A 25,835-nucleotide genomic window follows, 5' to 3' on the forward strand; every position below is an offset into this window, starting at 1 on the left:
GCTCTGTTGAATCACCTCTGCTATGGTCACCAAGGTGAGTGCCCTGGAGTGAGGCAGAAAGGCTTTTGCTAGAGCTGTGTCTAGCAGGGCTCCTATGAAGTCCAATTGAGTTGACAGATTGAGATGGGATTTCGAATAACTGGTGAACCCTATTGACTCCAGCACCCGGATGGTTAAGCGCAGGGACCGTTCTTCCTCTGCCTGAGAGGCACTCTTGACCAGCCAATCGTCCAGATAGGGGAAAACATGCAGTCCCAGCCTGCGGAGATGCGCCCCCACCACGGCCAGCCACTTTGTAAAGACACATGGGGCTGACGCTAGCCTGATCAGCAACTCTCTGTACTGGAAGTGCTGTTTTCCCACCTCAAATCTGAGATACTTCCTGTGGCCTGGGACGATCTTGATGTGTGTGTATGCGTCCTATAAATCGAGGAAGCATAGCCAGTCCCCATTTTGCAGGAGGGGAATCAGGGTGCCCGGGGAAACCATCTTGAACTTTTCTTTTTTTTTTAGAAACCTGTTTAAGGCCCTCAGGTCTAGGATGGGACAGAGTCCCCTTGTTCTCCTTGGAATCAGGAAGTACCTGGAGTAGAATCCCCGCCCTCTTTGCCCTGGTGGTACGGGCTTGACCGCTCTGGCCATAAAAGGGAGGAGAGCTCCATTTGTTGTACCTCCTGATGTGCTGCCAGTCCCCAAAATGGGTATGGAGGGCAATTTGGCAGGACACCCAAAAGATTCAATCTGTACCTTGATGGATGATGGATAGATCCCACTGGTCTAAGGTTATACTGGGCCACCGATAGGCAAAGAACCATAGCCGGGGAAGGGGGTTCCCAGCATCTCGGGTACGGGTAACTGGCTTATGCGCCCTAAGATCCAGTCAAAACCTTGTCCCGGGATTTGGCTGGGGTGCCGGCTGGTTGGGGCTTAGGGCTCGCTGCTTCCTGGGACGGCTGTGAGAGCTCATCCTTTGCCAACAGGAGCGAGGGGCCAGAGGATCTGGTGGTAGAAAGACCTCCTCTGACCCAGCCTCACAGACCTACTGGCTGAGGAGGGTGGGTCCGAAGTGCTGGCACAGAGATGCTGGAGGGTCTCATAGTGATCCCGCAAATAGGCCACTGAGTCCCTCAACTTGCCTCCGAAGAGATTCTCTCCTGTGCACAACAGGTCAGAGAGTCTTTCCTGCACCTCCAGTCAGAGATGCAAGATCCGCAGCCAGGCCATTCTGCGGGCACCAACTCCCGCTGCAGAGATTCTCACTGTCATTTAGGAAACAACTGTAGGTGGAGCAACCTCGTATTTTCCGCATTTCAGGCCCGACACACCAGCAACAGGAAGGTGTCTTGCTGCTGTTGAGGCCTCATGCACCTGCTTCCAGAGGTTGCGAGAGGATTGGCTCATATAGAGCTGGTAGGAGGCAATGCTGGTAATGAGCATAGCCCCCTAAAAAACCTTCCTCTCAAGAGCATCCAGCATTCTATGATCCTTCCCCGGGGGGTCCAAAAGCGCTTGGCCGTCTTGAGAGTGGATTTGACCACCTCCAATTGGTGTGCCAGCTGATGTCTTCCTTTTCATAGGAGGAACTAAGAGTATGCTCCCAAATCCTCAACAGCAACTCCTTAAAGATCTCGGGTACCAGGACTTCCACAATCTCTTTAGGAGCCTAAACTGGAGGATTTCCAACATTTTATGCCTGGCATCCTCCTCCGTTATCAACTGAAATGGGATGGCTTCCGCCATTGCCCATACGAACCCTGCGAAGGTTAGGTCCTCAGGCGGAGACCTCCTTCGTTCCTCTGGTGGAGACTGTTCTGAGGGGAAACCCTGAGTCCTCTAAGGAGGATTCCGCAGTGTCCTCTTCCCAAGGGTCATAAAGGGCCTCATCCTCACTGAAATCCAGAAGATGAGGCCCTGGGTGCTCAGCCTTCATCTAGAGGCCTAGGCACCAGCGGCACTGGTGCTGGCCCCGGCAAAGCTGGACGAGGGGGCTGCAGGCCGGGTGACACCGCCGGCCTCAATGAAGCTTCCTCCTCCTCGGAACTGGCGGCAAGCAGCGCCATGATCGGCTGAAGCATTGGTGCCCTGCCGGGCATCAATGGATTCCCAGGAACCAGTGCCAGTTGGGTTGGTAACACACCGATGAGCACATTGAAACGCTCCAGTGGCAGTTCCAACAGGGAAAGCAAGGGCACCAATACAGTTGGTGCCACAGGCTCGATGCCAAAACGGACTTGGAGGCAGAAAGGGTGGCCAGGTCTTCCTTGGATCGGCAACGGACACAGACATTAAAGAGAACCGGAGAGGGACCCACACCAAAAAAAAGGTTTCGGGTTTTTTCGCGTCTATTGGTGGAAAAGTTTTCCAAGCAAGTTTTAAGAAAAAAACCACAAGCTCAAGAAACCACGAGGTGAAAGCTCTGCGGAAAAAAGATACTGAAGAGGAACCCCGCGTGGACGCATGGTATAGGAGATGCTGGGCATGCTCAGTGTACCTAGTCAAAGTTCTAGAAACTTTGACATAAGTTTTCCGTGCCGGGCTCTGTCCAATGATGTCACCCCATGGGTGAGGACTAACATCCTGGTGTCTTAGGAGAATTGACTGTGCAATCTTCATCACGTCCAGTGCCCTCTGATGGCCAAAATAAGTACAGCATAGTTTTAAGTGATAAGGGGACAACTTCATCTGCTATTCGACTCCCACAGCAGGGATGGTAACTCCAGTCCTCAATGGCCACAAACAGGTTTGATTTTCATAAAGAAAATTCATAAGATTCATTGGTATACACTGGTTCTAATTTGTGGATAAACTGCATGCTTTTATGAAACCCAACTCATTAACACTCCTCTTGTGGTGGAACTCGATATTTCTTTATTTTTTATTTATTTATTTAAAAACTTTTCTATACCATCACAACGGTTTACAAATAGGCACATGAATAAATTTGAAATAGATTTTACTTTAAACAGAGGGTGCCGAAGTTGTTCAGATACATGATTCAAAATATTATAAGCTAGACGTAGTGTGTATTGAAATTCCCTTTATGGGCTATCCATATATGCGATATACTGTAATTCCTTAATTTAAAACTTAAGTGTGATAAAAATAAAGGTAAAGAACGCATATATGTTATCTGGTGACTTTGCCTGTGTGGATAAGTCCTTTTCTAGTTTCTTAGTACTACCTTTACTATAAGGGAGCTTATTATCAGCCAAGAAAGGAAAAACTAAGAAGAGGGGAGCTCATGCGAGGAAACGAGAGCATCTCTGGAATGACTCAGCAGGTGAGGAGTCCCAAAGTCACATTCTACTTCAATAGTCCTTTTGGGACAGCTTATCAAGAGGGAAGTAACTGTTTCCTAAGTTATCCACACATTCACCAATCACTAGCACTATCCTGCATCTTTAACCCCCTGGGAACATGCACAAATCCATCACTTACTGCCCCATAGGCGGTGACCTGGAGGTGCTTCTTTGTCAGAGGAGCTTCATGCTGGTGACTGTGCAGATTCCGACGGGTCCTGAAATTTCAAGGACAGAGCTCAGATTTTATACCTAGATACAATATGGAGGCAGGCAAAGGGCCCTGCAGGGCTCAGAGCTGTACCCTGAGACCAGGCGATGTTAAGAAGCTATGTCTGTCGGCAGAGGCCATTCTCCAGAGCATGGCTGGGCTTTGAGTCACTGCCTTTCTCCCATCCCATCAAACAACATGACAAGCAGAAAGGAAACAGCAGTCTGGTACAGAGCATCATCAAAAAAATAGTACCAGCGGAATTTTATTTCCAGAAAGTTCTTACACTCTGTGCTCCAGCCGGATAACATCCCCATGTCTCACTAACTCAGATGAAGCGGAAGGATCTGAGTCAAAGAAAAGAAAATCAAAAAATGGTTTTCATTACGATATTAAAGTGTTCAGTGATTATAAACAGCTTAATCTAGTTTAATAAAATCTGATATGCTGCCTTTCAATAAATACTAATAATATATATAAATCAACAAAGATCATCTCACTACAGATAAGTTATAAAAGCAATAATAAAACAGTAAAACAAAAATCATGTTGTAAGGTCTGGTTAAAAATCCATACAATTAAAAGCTTGCTAAAGAGCAATGCCTAAAGACACTGCATGACCCTGCCATGCCAATATAAACACACCACAAGGAGGAGGTGCACAGGCCCTCAGGAAGAAGCATAACACCCAGGGCAGGGGTGGCAAACACCAGTCCTCGACAGCCACTAAGAGGCCAGGTTTTCAGGATATCCACAATGAATATGCATGCACTACCACCATTATTTGCAACTCTCTCTCAAGCCTGTTGCGATATTATGTTCAAATGTAAACCAATGGGATGTTCCCAACAACTGTCGGTATATAAAAATACCAAATAAATAATTAAAGAAATCTTTTTCTCTGACATAGAAAGACACCCAAACACACACACACATACTCTCTCTCTCTATGTGAAACAGGAAAGAGTGAGTGTCTGTGTCAGAGCGACAGCCACACACACATTCTGTCATTGTGCTGCTGCTCGTGCTCCCACTCCAGTACTGCCTGCCACATCATTACGTAGTGTTTTTCCCTCTCCCTTTCCAGTTCCCATCCCCTCCAGGAGACTCGCTGGTTCCACAGCCAGAAGCCTCCCCAAAACTGCACAGGCATTTCCGCATGGCTCGCCCCATCCTTTTCTGTGACTGTTGCTTGCCTCCACCTCATGGTATGCCCACTGACTGTCTGCTGCTGCTTTTATGGCTCCCTAGGCTCTGCACGTCTCACCTACTCGAGGAGGAGGAGGAGGGACCAGGAGTGATTCATGCTGTTCCTCCAGGGCTTTAAAAAAAGAGAAAAAATGAAGTGCTGGGCCAACACTAGGAATAGCCACAGAGCCCAAAGCAGCGCAGCTCCCGAACCCAGGGCTGGTGCATGGGTATTAGGTGACCCTCCCAGCCCCTGCCTCCCCACACACAATTTAATATTATGCATTTTACATCAAAAAGGACATTCAAAGTACAGTCTTAGGAGGTAAAACTATCATTTATAACATAACCATTATATTTACATGCACTGCGGCAGTGCCAACCAGAAAACCCAGCAAAACAAAAATAATAAAACTTACATTAGGCCTATTGTAACATGTTGGGTGTGACTTGGCTTGCACACATTCTTGGGTAAATTTAATTACAATTACAATATAATAAATCTCCAATACAAAAAAGGCACTAAATGCCAGAATTCAAACAATGATATCCCTAAGTAAAGACAACACTGCAAATATTACACAGGCCCTAACACACCAATACACCTCCTATTTGGAAAAAAGAACAAGCCAGGCTATTATAAATCCATAAGAACATAAGAAATTGCCATGCTGGGTCAGACCAAGGATCCATCAAGCCCAGCATCCTGTTTCCAACAGAGGCCAAACCAGGCCACAAGAACCTGACAACTACCCAAACACTAAGAAGATCCCATGCTACTGATGCAATTAATAGCAGTGGCTATTCCCTAAGTAAACTTGATTAATAGCAGTTAATGGACTTCTCCAAGAACTTATCCAAATCTTTTTTGAACCCAGCTACACTAACTGCACTAACCACATCCTCTGGCAACAAATTCCAGAGCTTTATTGTGCGTTGAGTGAAAAAGCAAATGTTGCTTACCTGTAACAGGTGTTCTCACAGGACAGCAGGATGTTAGTCCTCACATATGGGTGACATCACAGGATGGAGCCCAATTACGGAACACTTTTGTCAAACTTTCTAGAACTTTGACTGGCCTCTACTGGGCATGCCCAGCATGGCACTAACCCTGCAGCCAGCAGGGGTCCCCCCCCCTTCAGTCTGGTTACAAAGCTACAGGAAGTGCTGAAAAATAAAATAAGAAACGTAACGAACCCAACACCGCGGGGCGGCGGGCGGGTTTCGTGAGGACTAACATCCTGCTGTCCTGTGAGAACACCTGTTATAGGTAAGCAACATTTGCTTTCTCACAGGACAAGCAGGATGGTTGTCCTCACATATGGGTGAGTACCGAGCTGAGGATGTCCGAGTATGCACCAAATGTACCCAAGTGTGCAAGGCACTAGGACTGGGGTGTAATTTGGCCAAGGGCATCCTGAACCCTACCGGGCAGGCGGAAGTGTGTAGGTACGTCACGTTGTAAATAGGTTGTGCAAGACAGACTGGCCGAAGATGGAATCTTGTCTTCCGGCCTTGTCCAAGCAATAGTGGGCTGCGAAGGTGTGGAGAGAACTCCAGGTGGCAGCCCTGCAAATGTCAGGAAGCAGCACCGATCTTAGGTGTGCTACTGAAGTCGCCATGGCCCTCACAGAGTGTGCTTTAACACGGTCTTGAAGTGAAATGCCCGCTTGCTGATAGCAAAAGGATATGCAGTCCGCTAACCAAGAGGAGAGAGTCTGCTTACCCACAGGCTGCCCTAATTTGATGGAATGGAAAGAGACAAACAATTGAGTGCTTTTCCTGTGGGCAGCTGTACGGTCTAGGTCTAGAGCCCATTTACAGTCAAGGGTATGCAGAGCCTGCTCTCCTGGATTGGAATGGGGCCTGGAAAGAAGGTAGGAAGTATAATGGATTAATTGAGATGAAACTCTGATACTACCTTAGGCAAGAACTTAGGGTGAATGCGGAGTACTGCCCGGTCCTGCAGAAGTTTAGTGAAAGGCGGATAGGTAATTAGGGCCTGTAACTCACTAAACTCTGCGAGCTGAAGTGATTGCCAAAAGAAAAATCACTTTCCATGTGAGATAGCGAAATTCACAGGATTGGAGAGGCTCGAATGGTGGTTTCATGAGCCGACCCAAAACCAGGTTGAGGTCCCAAGAAGGGGCCAGAGGCCACAGTGGAGGCTTGAGGTGAAGCAAGCCCTTCAGAAAACGTGTTACAAGGGATTGTACTGATATGGGAACATCCCCGACACTTTTATGGAAGGCGGTCACCACCATTCTGATGGAGGAAGTTTTTAGACCTGACTCAGACAAGTGCCAGAGATAGTCCAGAAACTTCATGATTGGACAGGTAAAGGGGTCAAGGGATTGAGAAGAGCACCATGACTGAAACCTGTTCAATTTGTAAGAACAAGATTTTCTCGTGGAAGGCTTCCGTGAAGCAATCAAGACACGGGAAACTGGTTCCGAAAAGTTATGTGGCTGAAGGATTAACCTTTCAACATCCATGCCGTCAGGGACAAGGCCTGAAGATTGGGATGGCATAGGCACCCGTCGTTTTGAGTGATCAGAAGCGGGTCCTTTCCCAAGGGAATGTGCCTGCGGATGGAGAGATCCTGAAGTATTGGAAACCACACTTGGCGTGGCCAGTGAGGTGCTATCAGGAACATGGTTCACTTGTCCTGACGTAACTTCACGAGAGTCTTCGAGAGAAGAGGAAGTGGAGGGAATGCATAGAGCAGACTGGTTGCCCATGAGAGGGAGAATGCGTCTCTGGGCTGAGAGTGTTTGCTGCGAATGAGAGAGCAGTAGTTCTCCACTTTGCGATTTTGAGGAGACGCAAAGAGGTCTATCTGAGGATATCCCCATTGTTGGAAGATGGAGATCGCTACCGAGGGGTTCAGAGACCACTCGTGCGGTTGAAAGACGTGACTCATCTTGTCTGCCAGCACATTGTCCACTCCTGGCAAGTAGGTGGCCCTGAGGTACATCGAATGGAGAAAGCATCCGCCCAAATCTGCACAGCTTCCTGACACAGAAGGAAGGAGCTCGTGCCTCCCTGCTTGTTGATGTACCACATGGCCACCTGGTTGTCCGTCTGAATCAGGATGACTTGATTTGAGAGGCAATCCTGAAAAGCCCTGAGAGCATATCTGATTGCTCGAAGCTCCAGGAAATGTATTTGGTGTTTGGCTTCCTCTGGAGACCAAGAGCCTTGTGTCTGCAGATTGGCCACGTGGGCTCCCCATCCTAGGTTGGAAGTGTCAATGGTGAGCGTTACTTGAGGGCCTGGAGTCTGGAAGGGCAAACCCTGGAGGAGATTGTGCCGATTGTTCCAACAGGCGAGATACAGACGGAGTGAGTCAGTGACGTGGACAAAGGTCGACAGGGGCTGAGTGCTTTGGGTCCATTGAGACCTTAAAGTCCACTGCATGACTCTCATGGCCAAGCGGGCCATTGGTGTGACATGGACTGAGGACGCCATGTGTCCCAGAAGGATGAGAAAATGGTGTGTGGTCGCAGAGTGCTGAGACTGCAGCTGGTGAGCAAGAGACACGAGAGTTTGTGCTCGCTGTCGAGGTAGGAAAGCCTTTGCCTGTAAGGTGTCCAGGTCTGCCCCAATGAACGACAAGGTTTGAGATGGGACTAAATAGGATTTGTCATAACTGACGAGAAATCCTAATGAAATGAAATTAAAGTATGTAAGGTTAGATTGAGGGACAACAGAGCAGCTTGCTGAGTGGGAGCCCTGACTAACCAGTCGTCCAGATAGGGGTAGACATGAACACCTTGAGTCCTGTGGAAGGCTGCAACGACTACGAGGCATTTTGTGCAGACTCGTGGCGCAGATGCTAGGCCGAATGGGAGCACTCTGTATTGATAGTGCTTGGGGCCTACTAGAAACCTCAGGTATTTGCGATGAGAAGGAGTTATTGCAATATGAGTGTATGCGTCCTGGAGGTCCAGAGAGCAGAGCCAGTCTCCTCTTTGTAGAAGAGGAAGAAGCGAGCCCAAGGTGACCATCTTTAACTTCTCTCGCTGGAGGTACTTGTTTAGGGCCCGTAGGTCCAGAATAGGACAAACACCTCCCAATTTTTTGGGGATTAGGAAGTACCGGGAATAGAACCCTAGGCCATGCTGAGAGGATGGAACGGGTTCTATTGCGTTGGACTGGAGAAGGAGGGAGATCTCTTGATCCAGAAGAATGGAGTGATTGGATGTTCTCCACTTCGGCAGAGGTGGGGAGTCCGGAGGCTCGGAGAGAAAGTTCAGATGGTACCCTGAGCAATTACTGCCAATACCCATTGGTCTGAGGTGATTCAGTGCCATATGTTGTTGAAGTGGCATAAATGACCTCCAACTGGTATGTGTGGCAGTGGAATCCGGCTTCAGGTCAAAAACCTGAAGCAGGCCCTGGTTGAGGAGCTGCTTGTGGCTTTTGTTTACGTGTTTGACAAGACTGCGGTTTTTGATAAGGTCTCGTGGCATGGGATCTGGTTGGTGGCGGATAGGACTTCTTCGGGCGGAAGAAGGACTTCTTAGAGTCCTTCCTGAAGGGTTGTTTAGAAGAATAGTCGGACGGCATCAGAGAGAGCTGTCTCAGTGTCTCATGATGGTCCTTTAGTTCTGCCACCGTCCGTTGAATCTGATCACCAAACAGATTATCTCCAACACAAGGCAGGTCAGATAACCTGTCTTGTACTTCAGGGCGAAGGTCAGAAGATTTGAGCCAGGTCCACCTTCTTGCTGAAATAGCAGCTGCAGATACTCTAGTAGAGGTGTCAAAGATGTCATAAGATGTTCTGATCTCATGCTTGCCTGCTTCAAAACCCTTGTTGACTAGGGTTTGTAGCTGTTCTTGAAATTGCTGAGACAGGGAATTTGAGAAGTCTTGAATTTGCTTGAAAATGACCCTGTTATACTGGTGTTGCTGTGCCGGAGCCAATACCACCAAGGAAGCTGCCACATCACCAGCAGCAGCTGAATTCTGGGCTTCATTGGGCTCCTGCAATAAAAAAAAAAAAGTCTTTGCCTGCAATTTTGCCGAAGTAGCAGGCTCATGTTTCTTAGCAGTCTTTTCAATCTTAGCAATTCGACCAGATCAGAGGTGCCGTGCTCTGCTGTAGAACGCTTAGTACCACAAGTCTTACAATGGTGGGTTTTCTCTGCCATCATTAATCTAGCTGAACATGTGCTTTAAAACGAGTCTTAAAAAAATTAAAAACCCTGCTGTCTGCTGGGAATATGAGCTTGTACAGCCTTACTGCCCTGATAAAGGTTTTTTAAACTATTGATTAAATAAGTGATTTCTTTAAGAAGCATTCCGAAGGCAGAACATTTTAGAGATACTCTACCTGATCCCACGTACATTGGGACCAGGAGAAGGCTCGCTTCACCATATGAGGTAATACAGGAGCATGACCACTTCATAAGCAGATGAAGGTTCTCAGCTCTCAAACAGATTATAACAGCTAAACTAGTTCTGTAGTAAATCAAATCAAAGAAACCTAAAATCTTTTGTCGGAGGATATGCTCGAGCCAACAGCCATCCTTCCACTAGCTGGAGGCAGAGAGTACTTGCTACCCTGGTTCTGTTCATGACATAAGTTCTAGTGAAGTCATACAAAAAAATTTTTTTAAAAAAGCTAACTCTGCCTCCAGATGCTGGAAGTGGGGATAAAACATGTCCTCGACGAAGTCACTGTTTCTGAAGAAACAACAAAATTCTAATTTTTGTTGTATGGTGGATGAGTGGTAAGGGGAAACATCCTGGTTCAGGCCAGCCAGCCACTATCTAGACTGTGCGAAATTCTGATCACTACATCTCAAAGAAAAATATAGTGAAATAGGAAAAGGTTCAGAGAATGGTTACCAAAATGATAAAGGGAATGGAATGGCTCCCCTATAAGGAAAGGCTAAAGAGGTTAAGATTTTCAGCTTGGAGAAAAGATAGCTGAGGTGGGATATGATAGAGGTCTATAGAACTGTGAGTGGAATGAAACAGATAAATACAAATCAGCTGTTTACTCTTTCAAAAAATAAAAAGACTAGGGGACATTCCATAAAGTTACTAAGTAGCACATTTAAAACAAATTGAAGAAAATACTTTTTCACTCAATGCACAATTAAGCCCTGGAATTCTCTTACTTTAGTTGCAACTACTGTAAATAGATCCTTCTGTAAATAAGTTCCTTCTATTTTAACGGTTGTTCTTTTATTCTCCATTCCATGCTACCTATCTTTTCCCTCCTCTCCTGTCTCCCTCACCCCTCTCCTCTTTCTCGCCTGCTCCCACCCCCCTTCCCCTGTTCATTGTAATTTCCTCCTTATTTTGAGTTACTTGTAAAGGAAAATTAGTTTCTTACCTGATAATTTTCGTTCCTGTAGTACCAAGGATCAGTCCAGGACACCTGGGTTGTGACTCCGCACCAGTAGATGGAGACAGACTAAAACTTGTGGGCGGAGCCATATATGCCCCTGTGCCAGTCACAGCCCCTCAGTCTTACGGAATGTCAAAGTAGAACACAACCAGAGAAGTGAACAAAACTAGATACCGCTAACTAACGGGGAAGAAACACCCCTTCTGGAACCGGGCTCTCCAACCGAGAGAGCGAACAAGCGAAACAGAGCAAATCAAAAACACAGAGCGGACTCTCCGTTACTTCAGCGCAGCACTGCGGGCGGGATCCTGGACTGATCCTTGGTACTACAGGAACGAAAATTATCAGGTAAGAAACTAATTTTCCTTTCCCTGTACGTACCAGGATCAGTCCAGGACACCTGGGATGTACCAGAGCAACCTACTGAGGGTGGGAAGCAGAGAGTCCCGCTCGGAGAACCCTCTCTCCAAAACCCCCGGAATCGGTAGCCCGGACATCCAGCCGGTAATGCCGGATAAAAGTATGCAACGACTTCCAGGTGGCCGCCCTACAAATCTCTTGAGGCGACACCTGAGAAGCTTCCGCCCAGGACGCTGCTTGAGATCGAGTCGAGTGAGCCCGCAGCCCCACAGGAAGAGGTTTTCCCCTCACCAAGTACGCTGAACCAATGGCCTCCTTGAGCCAACGAGCGATCGTTGTGCGGGACGCTGCCGCTCCTTTCTTTGGACCAGAGAAGAGGACAAACAGATGATCTGTGACCCGAAACGGATTAGTGACCTCCAGATATCGGAGAAGGGATCTCCGCACGTCAAGCTTCCGTAACTCCCTCTCTTCTGTAACAGAGGAGCCTCCGCACGCAAAAGCGGGCAACTCCACCGATTGATTCACATGAAACGACGAGACCACTTTCGGAAGAAAGGAAGGAACCGTCCGTAAGGAAACCCCTGAATCGGAGATACGCAAGAAAGGTTCCCTACAAGACAGGGCCTGTAACTCGGAAACCCGCCGTGCCGAGGCAATCGCCACCAAGAATGCCGTCTTTAAAGTGAGATCCTTAAGAGTTGCGCGTTTCAAGGGCTCAAACGGCGCCGTGCATAGAGCGGAAAGAACCCAATTGAGGTTCCAAGCCGGACAAGGAAGACGTAACGGGGGGCGAAGGTGCTTAGCACCCCGAAGGAAACGAGCAATATCCGGGTGAAGCGCCAGAGACTTACCTCGCAAACACCCAAGCGCCGCCACTTGGACCCGTAGGGAACTGCACGCCAGACCTTTGGCCAGACCCGCCTGGAGGAACGCCAGAACATCAGAGACGGAAGCCGAAGTGGGGACCACCCCGCGCTGCACGCACCAGTCCTCAAAGACTACCCAGACACGGACATAAGCCAAAGACGTCGACTGCTTCCTGGAACGCAGCAGCGTGGCCACCACCGCATCTGAATAACCTTTTCTCTTCAGACGATTCCTCTCAAAAGCCATGCCGCGAGACAGAAGTGATCCGGATCCTCCAAACAGACGGGGCCCTGATGGAGTAGGGCCGCCATTCCCTGGAACCGAAGGGGTGCCGCTACTGCCAGTTGTATGAGGTCTGCGAACCACGGCCGGCGAGGCCACTCCGGTGCCACCAAGATCACGTTGGCCGGATGCAACTCTATGCGCCGTAGAATCTTGCCGATCATCGGCCACGGGGGAAACACGTAAAGCAGCACATCCGTAGGCCAGGGAAGCACCAACGCATCGACGCCTTCTGCCCCCCGCTCTCGACGTCGACTGTAAAATCGCGGGGCCTTCGCGTTGTGCCACGTGGCCATCAGATCCATGTGGGGCACCCCCCACGTTTCGCAAATGAGAAGAAATGCTTCGTCCCCCAGCTCCCACTCTCCGGGATCCAGACGATGACGGCTGAGATAGTCCGCCTGCACGTTGTCGACTCCCGCTATGTGAGACGCTGCGAGGTTGCTGAGATGTAGCTCCGACCAGGCCATCAAGCGCTGGGCTTCTTCTGCCACCTGGGGGCTCCGTGTCCCCCCCTGCCGGTTGATGTATGCCACGGTGGTCGCATTGTCCGACAACACTCGGACTGCCTTTCCCCGCAGCAATGGTAGAAAAGCCTGCAGAGCCAGACGGACCGCCCTGGTCTCTAGGCGATTGATAGACCACTGGGCTTGCGACACTGACCACAGGCCTTGAACTGAGCTCCCTAGGCAGACCGCTCCCCAACCGGAGAGGCTGGCATCCGTGGTCACCACTGTCCAACTGGGCACCAGGAGAGAGACTCCGGCGGAAAGGTGACTTGGATCCAGCCACCACCGCAGGCTGGACCTCGCGTGTCCCAGTAGAGGAAGCGGTAAATGGAAATCCTCCGAGACCGGCTTCCAACGGGAAAGCAAGGATGACTGTAAGGGTCGCAGGTGAGCGAACGCCCAGGGAACCAGCGCCAGCGTGGAAGCCATAGACCCCAGGACCGTAAGGTAGTCGCAGACCCGCGGCTGGCGAAGAGACAACAAGCGGTGCACCTGAGTTAGCAGTTTGCCCCTCCTTTCGAGCGACAGAAACACCTTGCCCTGCTTCGTGTCGAAAAGAGCTCCCAGATATTCCAAGGACTGTGTGGGTGTCAGATGACTCTTGCTGAAGTTGACCACCCATCCCAGGGACTGCAACAGATGGAGGACCCTGGCCACCGCCATCCGACACTGATCCTCGGACTTCGCCCGAATCAACCAATCGTCCAGATAAGGATGGACCAGAAGACCTTCTCGGCGCAGTTGCGCCGCCACCACGACCATCACCTTCGTGAATGTACGAGGGGCCGTTGCGAGCCCAAACGGGAGCGCCCGAAACTGGTAATGCCGGCCCAGAATGCAGAATCTGAGGAAGCGTTGGAACGACGGCTGAATGCCTATGTGAAGATACGCCTCCGTGAGGTCCAGGGAGGCCAGGAACTCGCCTGGCCGGACCGCAGCGATGACTGACCGGATCGTCTCCATTTTGAAGCGAGGAACGCGAAGGCATCGGTTCACCCCTTTGAGATCCAGAATTGGTCGGAACGTGCCGTCCTTCTTTGGTACGATGAAGTAAATGGAGTAACGGCCTTCGCCGTGCTGGCCGACCGGAACGGGGGAGATGGCTCCCAAGTCCTCTAGGCGGCGGATGGTGTCTAGCACCGCCGCCTTCTTCTCGGGAGCCTTGCAGGGTGACACAAGGAACTTGTCCACTGGAGTGCGAGCAAAATCTAACGCGTAGCCGTGTCTTATCACGGTGAGGACCCATTGGTCCGACGTTATTCCGGCCCATCTCTCGTAGAACGACAGCAACCGCGCCCCGACGTTGGGAACGGCGTGCTGAGGCTGCGGCGGGAGAAGGGCCGACCTCCTTTCATTGTGAAGATTTGGGCGCCATGATGGCCAGGGCACCCCCTGGTCTACCATAGCGCCTCCCACGAAAGGACTGCTGGTGAAAAGACTGCTGCTGCTGCCGCCACTGTGGGGTACGAGAGGAGGAAGACCTGTACGATTGCCCCGACGACCTTTGAGGGCGCGCCTTCCTGGGCCCACGGAAACGGGACCTGGATGCAAAGGAAGACCGCGACCTGGATCTATCTTCAGGCAACCTGAAAGCCCTATTTTCCCCCAGGGAAGCCATTAAATCATCTAATTCCTTGCCAAACAGTAACTTACCCTTGAAAGGCAGCGCCCCGAGGTGAGCCTTAGAAGAGCCATCCGCCGCCCAGTTGCGGAGCCACAGGAGGCGGCGCGCCGAGACAGCCGCCACCAGGGATCTAGACGAAGTGCGCAGTAGATCGTGGAGTGCATCTGCACCATATGCTATTGCCGCTTCTAACTTATCCGCTTGTGCTGCCTCCTCTGCCGAAAGATCCGCATTGGCTTGGAGGACTTGAGCCCAGCGCAAGCTAGCTCTCAAAGCGAAATTCGTACACATGGCGGCCCGAATTCCTAGCGCTGAAACCTCAAAAATCTTCTTGAGCTGTACTTCCAGCTTCCTGTCCTGAAGATCCCGAAGGGCTGTCGCTCCCGTAACTGGAATAGTAGATCTCTTGGTTACCGCCGAAACCGCTGAATCCACCTTGGGGAACTTGAGAAGGTCCAGCGCATCCTCCGGGAGAGGGTAAAGCTTGTCCATGGCCTTGCTGACCTTCAAACCTAACTCCGGAGTGTCCCATTCCCGGAACATGATGTCCGTCGAAGAAAAATGGAACGGAAAAGCCACTGCCGGACCCGTGAGGCCCAACAGGACCGGATCCATGTTCGCTTCTTGCCGAACCACCGCCGGAGGAGGGGGGTCTATTCCCAGTTCCTGGAGAATGGCTGGAATTAGAGGTGGCAATTCTTCCCTACGGAATAGTCGTACCACCTTGGGATCGTCGCCCTCCGCTGCCTGTGACGCCTTTCCTGCTGCAGCTGGAGCGGATCCGTCCCCTGCCACGTCATCGGTCCCTTTTTGTGGCTCTTCAGAGGCATCAGTGTCTGCCCCCGTGGAGGAATCCAGGTCCGCCTCCTGTGGGACGCCACGCGGAGGACGTTTCCCCCTGGAAGCACTCGGGGCCCCACTGTTGGACTTCTTCAGCGGCGGAGCCCTGCGGGACTCCCTCCGGCCGCGCTTGCCCTTACTTTTCCTGCATTTCAGGACTTTGCGCAGCAAAAGCGCAAAGTCCTCTGAAAAAGAGCTGGAACCCGAATCAGCCTCCGCTGGGCTCCCCGGGGACCCCGGGTCCCCCGAGGGACCCCCCCCGGCCGGGTTCCGCTGAGGAGACAGCGCCGGAGGCAAGGCCGCAGGCCCTGCCGCTTCCCGCGCCATTTCGCGGCCCGTGGCTAAAATGGCCGCCACTCCCGCGCTGAGCGGGAACAAATCCTGGGGCTTCTCCAACGCTCCCCCCCCGCTCGGCGGTGGTCGCGCGCGCCGCACACGAGCCCCCCGAGACGTCCCGGACGACCCTTCATCGCCCGGGATGCAGGAAGCGCAAAGACCGTCGCGAGAGAGACGCGCGCGCGCCGAGCCGCAGGCTCGGCAAGCGGAGCCACGAGGCATGCCGGCGAAAACGGCGCGAAGAGGGCCGCAACAGAAATCAAATTGAAGAAAACAAAGTCGCGCGAACGGCCTCCCCCCTGTCAGCGGCGCCCCCCCCCCGAGAGCGGCGACGCAAGGAGCAGCTTCCCCCCTGTCAGCGGCGCCCCCCCCCGAGAGCGGCGACACAAGGAACAGAGAGCCGGAAAAAAAAAACAGACAAACTTTTTTTTTTTTTTTTTTTTTTACAAAAAACAAGGCCTGTCGCTGTCCGCGGTCCTGGAGCCCTAGTCCAGCAGGGGTGAGTGAACCGGGCTCCCCGGTGTCACCCCTGACACTGCTAAATGGCAAACCGGGTCCTCGACCCTAGCAGTGGCCTCAACCGGGGGGGGGTAGTCCCCTCAGGACCTCTCAACCCCCCTGGGAGGCAGGGCAAACGGACGTCAGTGACAATTTGGCAAAAAAATTCCAATTACAACACCAAAAGCCTAACCTGGCCTAACCCAAAGGAAAGAAAAACCAACCCTGACGGAGTACCAGAACCAGGGCAGGCAGGGCTGTGACCGCACCTGCACCATCTACTGGAGACAGAGTAAGACTGAGGGGCTGTGACTGGCACAGGGGCATATATGGCTCCGCCCACAAGTTTTAGTCTGTCTCCATCTACTGGTGCGGAGTCACAACCCAGGTGTCCTGGACTGATCCTGGTACGTACAGGGAAACCGGCGTGATGTGCCATACGAACGTCGGTATATTAAAAGTTGTTAAATAAATAAATAAATAAATGTGGTAAAGACAGTTAACGTGGCTGGGTTTAAACAAAGTTTGAACAAGTTCCTGAAGGAAAAGCCCATAAACCATTATTAAGTAGGTAGAGTTAAGGAAAGCCACTGCTTACCCCTGGGTGTAAGAGGCACAGAATCTACCTACCATTTGGGATCCTGCCAAGTACTTATGACCTGGATTGGCCACTGCTGCAAACGGAATACCGGGCTGGATGGACCCTTGGTCTGACCCACTATGGCAGTTCTTATGTTCTTTTGTAATGCAGTATTGATTTCTTTTAATTTATAAATATATATTGTTTTGCACTTTACCCCCAAAACTCACAGATGACACATTCATAAAGATCCTGTAACATGATTTCTGAAACACACACACACACACACACACATGATGTCCAGTTATACTTTTTTACAGGATTATTTTGGGATGGGTGGGAGTGGTGGTACAATTGTTGAGTTCCATTATCCAAATCTTGGTGTGTGTTGGGGGCTTACTGACCTGAAAGTTAATTCCGGTTGGGAGGAAGCTTGAAGGCGTGTGACCCTTTGCTATAAAAGCAGCACTGAATTTGTTGGATAGAACAAATGTGCATCAGCTTCTAAGGGCTCTGCTTACCGTGCGGTGCGCTCTGCTTTTTAACAATCCACAGGTTGTTGCCATCCTTGTGCGAGTAGGTAGTGGTCTGAAATACAAGATGCCACAGCTCACTACAGATAAGCGGAGGGGTACTGGGAATGAAGACGTCTCTTTTTTAGGGTTCTACAGTCTCAGGGGCATGGGGTCATTTTGCAGCACACACAAGGATCTCTCCCTGGAGACAGGAGACCAACGTTTCGCTAAAAGTCAGCGTTTCAGTGAATCTGTAAGTGAACACGCAAACAATACCCACACTTATCAAGGTACAAAAAACGAAGTGGGAATAAAACAAAAGGAAAAAATGCTTGCTCTTAACCAAAGTGGTGCCAGAATTTCTCGCTGGAGTGTCCTATCAGCGTATCTGTACATGAAGCTAACCATGCATCAAAAAAAGGGGGGGTTTAACTTGCAAAAACCACCATCACTGTCTGTCCATAAAGGGTTTTCCAAATTATACACCAAAAACAGTGTGAACACATTGCAAAACTCTCTGTCTACATATGCGTCTTTAAGATAAGATATTTATTTTGGTACAAATGGACAGCAGTTGAGTCTCTATCAGTGATCAATATAATAGCACAATGGAAAATGTGGTACATTCATTCACCTTGACAATATTTTGGAGGAGTAGTCTGGGGGGTTAGAGCAGGGAAACCAGGGTTCAAATCCCACTGCTGCTCCTTGTGACCCTGGGCAAGTCACTTTACCCTGCATTGCCTCAGGTACAAAACCCAGGACTGTGAGCCCTCTGGGGATGGGGAAATACCTGCACCACCCGAGGGCAATCCACCTTGACGTGCCAGAAAATGGAATACAAACATCCAAAAGCTATAGTGAAAGATGTATGAGAATATACAGATTTGCAAGAGGATTTTACTGATAAGCCTTTGGACAGAGAAATAAGGACATAGAGCTTTGTTGACATAATTATTGGAAACCGCTGTGGCTGGACATTTTCCATCTGAGGCCCTCGGAAGCCTTTTTACTCTCTAAAACAAATTCCCATTAACAATACTAGACTCCGTGAAAAACATTGGTAAAGTGAGGGGTTTAACTTTACACCATGTAGAGATTGTATCAGCAACCGTTCACTTAAGAGATTTACTGAAACAATTTGACCACTGGTGCCAACACGTTTGCGCTGGCATACAGTTCTGAGTCTGCAATGCCAACATCACAAGCAGTTTTTATTTCATGTGCTGGCTGTGCTTATCTTGTGCGTCATGGGTTCAGCACAGCCAGTCCACAAGCTGATATTCTGCAGTCAGGGCAGTGTGCCAGACACCCGGGCAACCCCCAGAGCTAAAGGCAGGTTCCCGGTGCTCTGCCAGCAAACACTGCTGACCCCTGCCAGAAGCTACCCACCAACTAGGTGCAGACCTCAGTCCCAGCTGCTCCCAGCATCTCCAGGGTTTACGTAAGAAGAGCGTACAGATTTGCTAAATAGCTGGAGATGAGGGAATCTGCATGGATCTCTTCTCACAAGGCATTTCTACACTTCCACCATCCTCCCATTCCCCAAAACATGGTGACAGACCAAGTGCATCAGCATGAGAAGCAATGCCGAACAGTCATGTCAGAATGCAACAGCTTCTTCCATTATAAAAGCCAGAGAGCTCAGCTTAAGAAATAAGAAAGAACATAAATCTGCAGAAATTATTAGTGTTGCTCTAAGGAAATGAGAGAAAAATCAGTGTTAAAGTAGGAAACCTAAGCTGGTGAGCTATGCTTGGCAATTTCTGCTGCTACTTCTTTGACTGAGCTTCTGTTTTCTCCCACTACGATCTGTTCTGTGGCTCTTCCCTAATCATCATTTCCTTTCCTTCTGTTCCAGTCACCAGCAGATGGAGGCATCACCTGTAAGTAAGTCATGCCTAGAACAGCCACAGCTAAATTCATAAACACCAAAAGCAGCATCAACCCTAACAATTTCAGAAACTAAACTGCTAGCTCATTAGAGAAATATAAAAAGCAAACAAGTTACTAAAGCTTTCCGGAAAGCAGAAGCACTCGTGCATAGACGCTGCTTTCTTAATTTAAAAGCAATAACCACTTGTTCTTTAAAGAAGTCCTATTTTCTTTCCTTGGATATCTTCTTCTACGTAGTCTGCGTGCAATACATGAAACAGACTGTAAGCATTAATCTGATTCTTCTCCCCGTGGTGTACCAGAAGTAAAAGAAAGGAAATTATCAGGCAACTCACAATCTCACCGGCCTCAGTCCAGGATATATGGGAAGTACCAAGGTCCATTTACACAGGGTGGGCGGTGCCAAAAGTGGCAAGAAAATTCAGCCCATAATACCTTACAAATGGGCCTAGTGATGCCCGTGTGGCCGCCTAACACCGCCTCTATCAGCCCAAGATGATGACTGAGCTATTTAGTCCTGGGGGAATTCTGCGCTACTGCGGATGGCAGAATCCCCCCCCCCCCGCGCAGAAAATGGCAGAGGAGACGCTGGCATGCCGTGAACGGAGTGCACCAAGTTTAGAGAGAAGAAAACCAGTGCTTGCTAATCCAAGAAAAAAGAAAGGAGAAAAAATGTCATACAACAGTGAGAATTTGAGACCAGTGATTATAAAATGAAAGTGTGCTAACTTCATGTACCAGTGAAATCAGCAGGAACCAAGAGTGTATTACATTATAACTCTCCTTTATTATATATGAGGGCTCTACTCACTAAAAAAAGAAAAACATATATTTCAGCTTAAGTTTCCATAGATATATGCTGTTGTTTTTGATACAGTATTAAGCGGTTACATCATATTTGCAGTTTATTACAATAAAAGTGTCATCCTTTTAACTACGTCATGGCGGGAACCTCGGGGGCGTCCCCACCGCATGACGTCATCCGCTCACGATACTTAAACTCAGCTGACCATCTGAGCTACGAGTTAGTTCCACTACCTTGGGACTTCCTCACTGACTACTGGGTGACCTAGGTACTCAGCTCCTCGGGGGCCTTGCTGCACTCAGGGCTATCCGCTCCTCGGAGAGCCATCTCATTTCAGTGAGTTCCTGCATCGTTCTCATCGACTCCTGCTGACCCTGCTCCAGTCATCCTCGGGGCTTTGCCACCTCTGCCTCGACCTTCTCGGTGTGAGTGCTCTACCTTCGTGGCACGGATTCTCGGGTTACCCCGCTTGTGGACCACTACCGGATCCATCGTGTCTTGTGCATTCTACCAACGGCTTCCGGCCTACCCCATGCCGCGGACCACTACCGGGGCAGCCAGCACAAGCCAGCCTAGATAAGGTATACACCGGGACTCTCCGCGCTGCGGAGTTCTGCGGGACTGATCACCGATTCCAGCCTCGTTTGCTTGCTCTACAAGATTGTTGCTGAACAATAAAGTTGTCTCCCTCTGATGCATCTCTGCTGAGACCTTGCCTGATGGAGTAAGGGCCCATAGGGCTCCTCCCTGTGGGCGGAGTCTTCACTCGCTTCAACCCAAGGGTCCACTATTTAGTTCAAGACACAGTGAACATGAACAGGAAGAGCGAGTAGAAGGGACACTCTTACAGTGAATTTCTAGGGAAATTCTGCATCTCTAAGCAATAACTTTTTCTGTATTAATTTAAAATGTAATTACTTACAGACTGTCATGTAAATTGTGTTATTTTGACCAATATAAAGTTGCAGAATTTTAAGTTTTTGTGCGCAGAATTGCTCCAGGAGTAGCTATTGTTGAATCTGCCTTAATTCTAGGTGCTTGCTCTCCTTGCAACAAATAGGCAAAAGAAATCGTTTTCTTTATCCACCTAGCAGAAGAAGCCTTAGAGGCAGCCTAAACAAAACAAAAAGCCTCTCCGACTTGTGAAAATCTTTAGTGCTCTCAAAAAAAAAAAAAGAGGACATGCCTTTCCATATAAACATTGCAGAGACTCCGTACCACCTCTACAGTCCCTTTGCTCAGCACGGAGTTCTATCACTTGGTTCACGTGGAATGCATATATCACCTTTAGTAAAAAGGAAGGTACAGGCCTTAGTATCACCGAATCTCTAGTGAACCTCAGAAAAGGATTAGGACATGACAGATTCTAACTCTGAAATGCTTCTTGATGAAGTGATTGATGCAAGAAAAGCAGTTTTCAACATTACATTTTTCACTGAATTGATAACAGCTCAAAAGGAGTCCTAGTTAAGGTCTGTAACACTAACAGTAAATTCCACTGAGAAAATGTGCAATGTCCTTATGGGAAGAAATACATGAACCCTTGATTCTCCCTAAAACATGAAATTGCCACTGTACCTTTGAGGTAAAAATGCCAGGATGTCGCCTATTTGTGAACACCCTAGAAATAAATTATTCTGTCTACAATAGCTCTTGAGGGCACACCACACCCTCACATATACCAAAGAAGTGGAACTCTGCTCTGGTAACGTACTTTGCCCTCTCAAGAGCCAAGGCGTGAGCAAGAATGGAGACGGATCCTCCAATTCTATTGGTCCCTGATGTAGTAGACCCTTGAGTTGAGGTCTCCTAGGCTAATCCAGCACCACTAAGACTACATATGCTCCTTCCTTCTCTATCTTCTTTATTATACATCGTATCAGTGGCCATGGTGGGGGCACATACAACAGCTTCTCCCCTGGCTACCTTTGTACTAGCGCATCTATCACCTCGCTGCCAAATGCTCTGTGACAAATGTAAAAGTTCTTCACCTTTGTGTTTTTGTGGGTTGCCATTAAATCTGATGTTGCATAAGTGAGCTTATATTTACCCATTTTAGATCCAATATTGGTCTGAATCAATCATTCTTCTTTGGGATGACAAAATATATCGAACAACCACCTCTTCGCTGTTCCCGGATTGGTACAGAGCATAACACTTGCAGCATTAACTTGTTTAATGTTGAGTGACTTGCAGGCACTTTGCTTGGAGAATGGACAGGTGATATCGCAAAGCATTCCTTTCCTGGTACCACAAACTCCGGGGCATATCCATTCTGAATTATACCTTAGACTTATTAGTCTGTTATAATTTGAATCCACTCTTTGTAATATGTTTGAAGCCTGCTCCCTATAGGCATAACCGAAGAGTGAATCGGCAGGGCCTCTTTGAGAAGCCCATGTGGCATTTGATGGCTTAGTTGATTTGGAGCGTGGTTTCTAGTTCCCCAAAGGGACTGCATTCTTCCTTTCACTCTTGTAGCTTGGGGTGTATATTGTTTGTCAGGCAGATACCTTCTGGATTCAGAAAATTGATTCTGTCCTCTAAAGGCTTGGCAATTTAATCTGAATGTATTCTCAGGAAGATGCTGAGACCTAGATTCATCAAATGTTCTAGCTCTTCCTCAAAGAATTATTTACCCTTGAAGGTTAGGCCACTCAGATGGGATTTAGACCAAGTATCTGCTGCCCAGTTACAGAGCCAAAGCAGTTTTTGTGCACACACTGAGTAAGCTAACGACCTTGCAAACACTTATCAGATCATACAAACTATCTGACAAATAGACCAATGTTGACTAGACTTGCAGAGCCCTCATTTCCCATGAGCTGCGCAATACAGCACAGTAAGGCTCTAACTACAGAGCTTACACAAATGGCACTTGTAGTGTGAAGGAATCTGCCAAAAATACATGCTTTAAAATCAATTCAATTTTTCTACCCTGAGGATGCTTTAAAGCACTGCCGCCTTCCATTGGAATAGTAGTCTTCCTAGAGACGGCGGTAACCATCGCCTCTTCTAACAACCATAGGTGGATGTATTCTTGTGACTCCATCAGCAAGGGAAATAACTTACTAAAAATTCCCAAGTGTCATATCCTGCCTTTAGCATCTTCCATCAGATGTCACCATTGTCTCTATCTCTGGGTACAATGGGAAGGCCCTTGCATACCCTTCAAAATGGGGACCCATTCTGGAGGCTCCTCAATCTTACTTTCTGTAAGTCTTAACCCTTTGAATCTTAGGTTCCTATGGCGATAAACCCGTCAACCCTAAGCTCCTCGGGAAAACCAATAATTTGTCAAATGTGCTATTTTTAATTTTAGTACTGGTTATTCATGCAGTTTTGTATAATGAAGCGGTTTACCGGGATAACGGGTGATATTGATATTAGGCTGTCCCGGAATTCAGGTACAACTGGCTCAAAGGGTTAAAGCTAAAATTACCAGAGTTATCAGTGCTGCCATCTCCTCCTTATGGAATAGCCTTATTTTTGACATAAATTGCTACTCCTCCCCCTTTTTTGTCCTTTCTGTCATTCCTTAACAAGTTATAGCCCACTATGGCCGCATCCCAGTCATGAGAATCTGTGAACCAGGTCTCCGTGACGGCAACAGCTTCCCAGTCTACCTCCACCATTAAGGCCTGCAGGTCTGGGACTTTATTGCCCAAAACTACGAGCATTTGTAGTCACAGCTTTCTAATTTTTCTCCCTTGCTATGTTTCTGTTTTTTTGAGCTGAATGATTTTTGTTATTGTCACTTCGCATGTCCTGTAGTGTTTGTATTGTTTGGGGGGTGACAAGACAATTTCAAGGGCCATCTCCTACCATCCCCATACTTTAAGCATCTATTAATATAAGATCTGAATTTCTCACTTAGCATCCTTCTTCCTGCTGCAGATAAATGTAGGCCATCCTTACCATAAAGCCTTTTATTGCTCCATACACAATCCCAGCCTCCAATGTATCCAAAACCATTTCCTGTACACCAAGATTTGAGCCAGGTATTGAATTATTTATATGGCAAAGCCTCTTATCTCCTGCTCCATGAACAGGTAATACTTCTGAAAATGCAAATAGCCTTTGCGGAGTTTCTTATCTTCATGCCTAGATTATGGAAATCTTTTTGAATTTCATGGATACCATTTCTATTGAAGTCATTGATCTCCAGATGGATGATACCACTGATATCACAGTTCCTATTTTCTTCTTCAATGACTTGGACTATCCGGTCTGCATGTCCACTGGCTGCGGATCCTGGAATGCATTTAAGTATTGTGTCACCATCAAAACGTGCTCCCAATTTGGTTCCTCTGATTACTGAGTCTGCCAGCAGAAGCAGCTTTCTTTTATGATATTTGGGTGTGTTGCAGGGCATTAGGGTGCAATGGGTGACTTCTCTTTTAGAAACCACAACAAAATCTATTGCTGAGGTTTCTTCTATCTCCAATGTAGAAAAAGCATTATGTAGGGGTAACATTGTGGAAAGTGGGTGACTGCTCTTCACCGGTCTCATCCTGCCAGAGCCTACTGTCATCCAACTGATTCTGAGTTTTTGAATCCTGGATATCTGACCACTCTGTGGCAATGGGGGTTGAGGTACAAGTCGCTGTAAGCTTGGAGAAGGTGGGTGCCTGCTTGTCACATGTCTGGTTCTGCCAGAGCCCACTGTAAACCATTCTGTAACCGCTGTGGGAGATGGGTGACAGATGAGGGATGTTTCAAGGAAGGGGAGGTCAACTGAAACCTGGCCAATTACTCCCTTAGATGGCGAACTCCAGTCTCCAGTCCTCGAGTGCCACAAACGGGCCAGGTTCAGGATATCTACAATGATATGCATGAGTAATATTTACATGCACTGCCTCCATTGTATGCAAATCTATAATCATACATATTCATAGTGAAAATCCTGAAAACCTGGCCCATTTGTGGCACTTGAGGACTGGCGTTCACTAGCAGAATCCCTCGCCTCAGTCACACATGCACAGCACCTCACCAAATACAGAATAAGTGACTACAAGTTTGAAATATTAAGACAAAAATGAAATGGGACCCCCTCCCCCCAAGAAGCCCAACTCTATACGCAGGGCAACCTGGAGAAATACAAACAGAAATACATATTCTCTTATATTAAACAAAAATATAAGACCTACTTATTTCAATCACAAAAGTGAAATACAATTTTTTCTCTCTTTCGGGCCAATACAGTACATTGCGCTCCGGTGGAGCTCACTGTTACCCCACGATTGGACGCACATCCAACCCCCCCGAACCTAATAGCGCCCGCAACATGCAAATGCATGTTGCGGGCGCTATTAGTTATTCCCACATGATACAGAAAGTAAAATGTGCAGCCAAGCCGCACATTTTACTTTCAGAAATTAGCGCCGACCCAAAGGTAAAAACTGCTTTTCTGTGCAGCCTCTGACTTAATATCATGGCGATATTAAGTCGGAGGTCTCGAAAGTTTAAAAAAGTAAAAAAAATTTTTAAAAAAATTTTAAACTGGGCCCTCTTTTTACCGCCAGCCCTAATTAAAATAAATTAAAATACTGAATCGCGTGCACAGGAGAGTGGCTTGTGCGCGCCCGCTCTCCCGCGTTTTTACTGTATCAGCCCGTTTGTTGTCTAGACATTTTCTTTAATCGTGTTATTCCT

The 25,835-nt window shown here is 48.4% G+C and overlaps 1 protein-coding gene across 6 annotated transcripts in view; it reads right to left on the bottom strand.

Moving 5' to 3' along the window:
* POMT2 (protein O-mannosyltransferase 2) overlaps positions 1 to 25,835 on the bottom strand; it is a 128,303-nt gene that overhangs the window by 33,395 nt on the left and 69,073 nt on the right. For all 6 annotated transcript variants that reach the window (XM_029597641.1, XM_029597639.1, XM_029597638.1 and 3 more), the window contains 3 exons: positions 17,486 to 17,552; positions 3,797 to 3,857; positions 3,439 to 3,517 (listed from right to left, as the gene is read on the bottom strand). In XM_029597641.1, the coding sequence (XP_029453501.1) occupies positions 3,439 to 3,517; positions 3,797 to 3,857; positions 17,486 to 17,552 (207 nt within the window). The remainder of the gene's footprint in view (positions 1 to 3,438; positions 3,518 to 3,796; positions 3,858 to 17,485; positions 17,553 to 25,835) is intronic.

The sequence above is a fragment of the Rhinatrema bivittatum genome, chromosome 4 (assembly GCF_901001135.1).
Source record: "Rhinatrema bivittatum chromosome 4, aRhiBiv1.1, whole genome shotgun sequence".
NCBI classification, from domain to species: Eukaryota; Metazoa; Chordata; class Amphibia; order Gymnophiona; family Rhinatrematidae; genus Rhinatrema; species Rhinatrema bivittatum.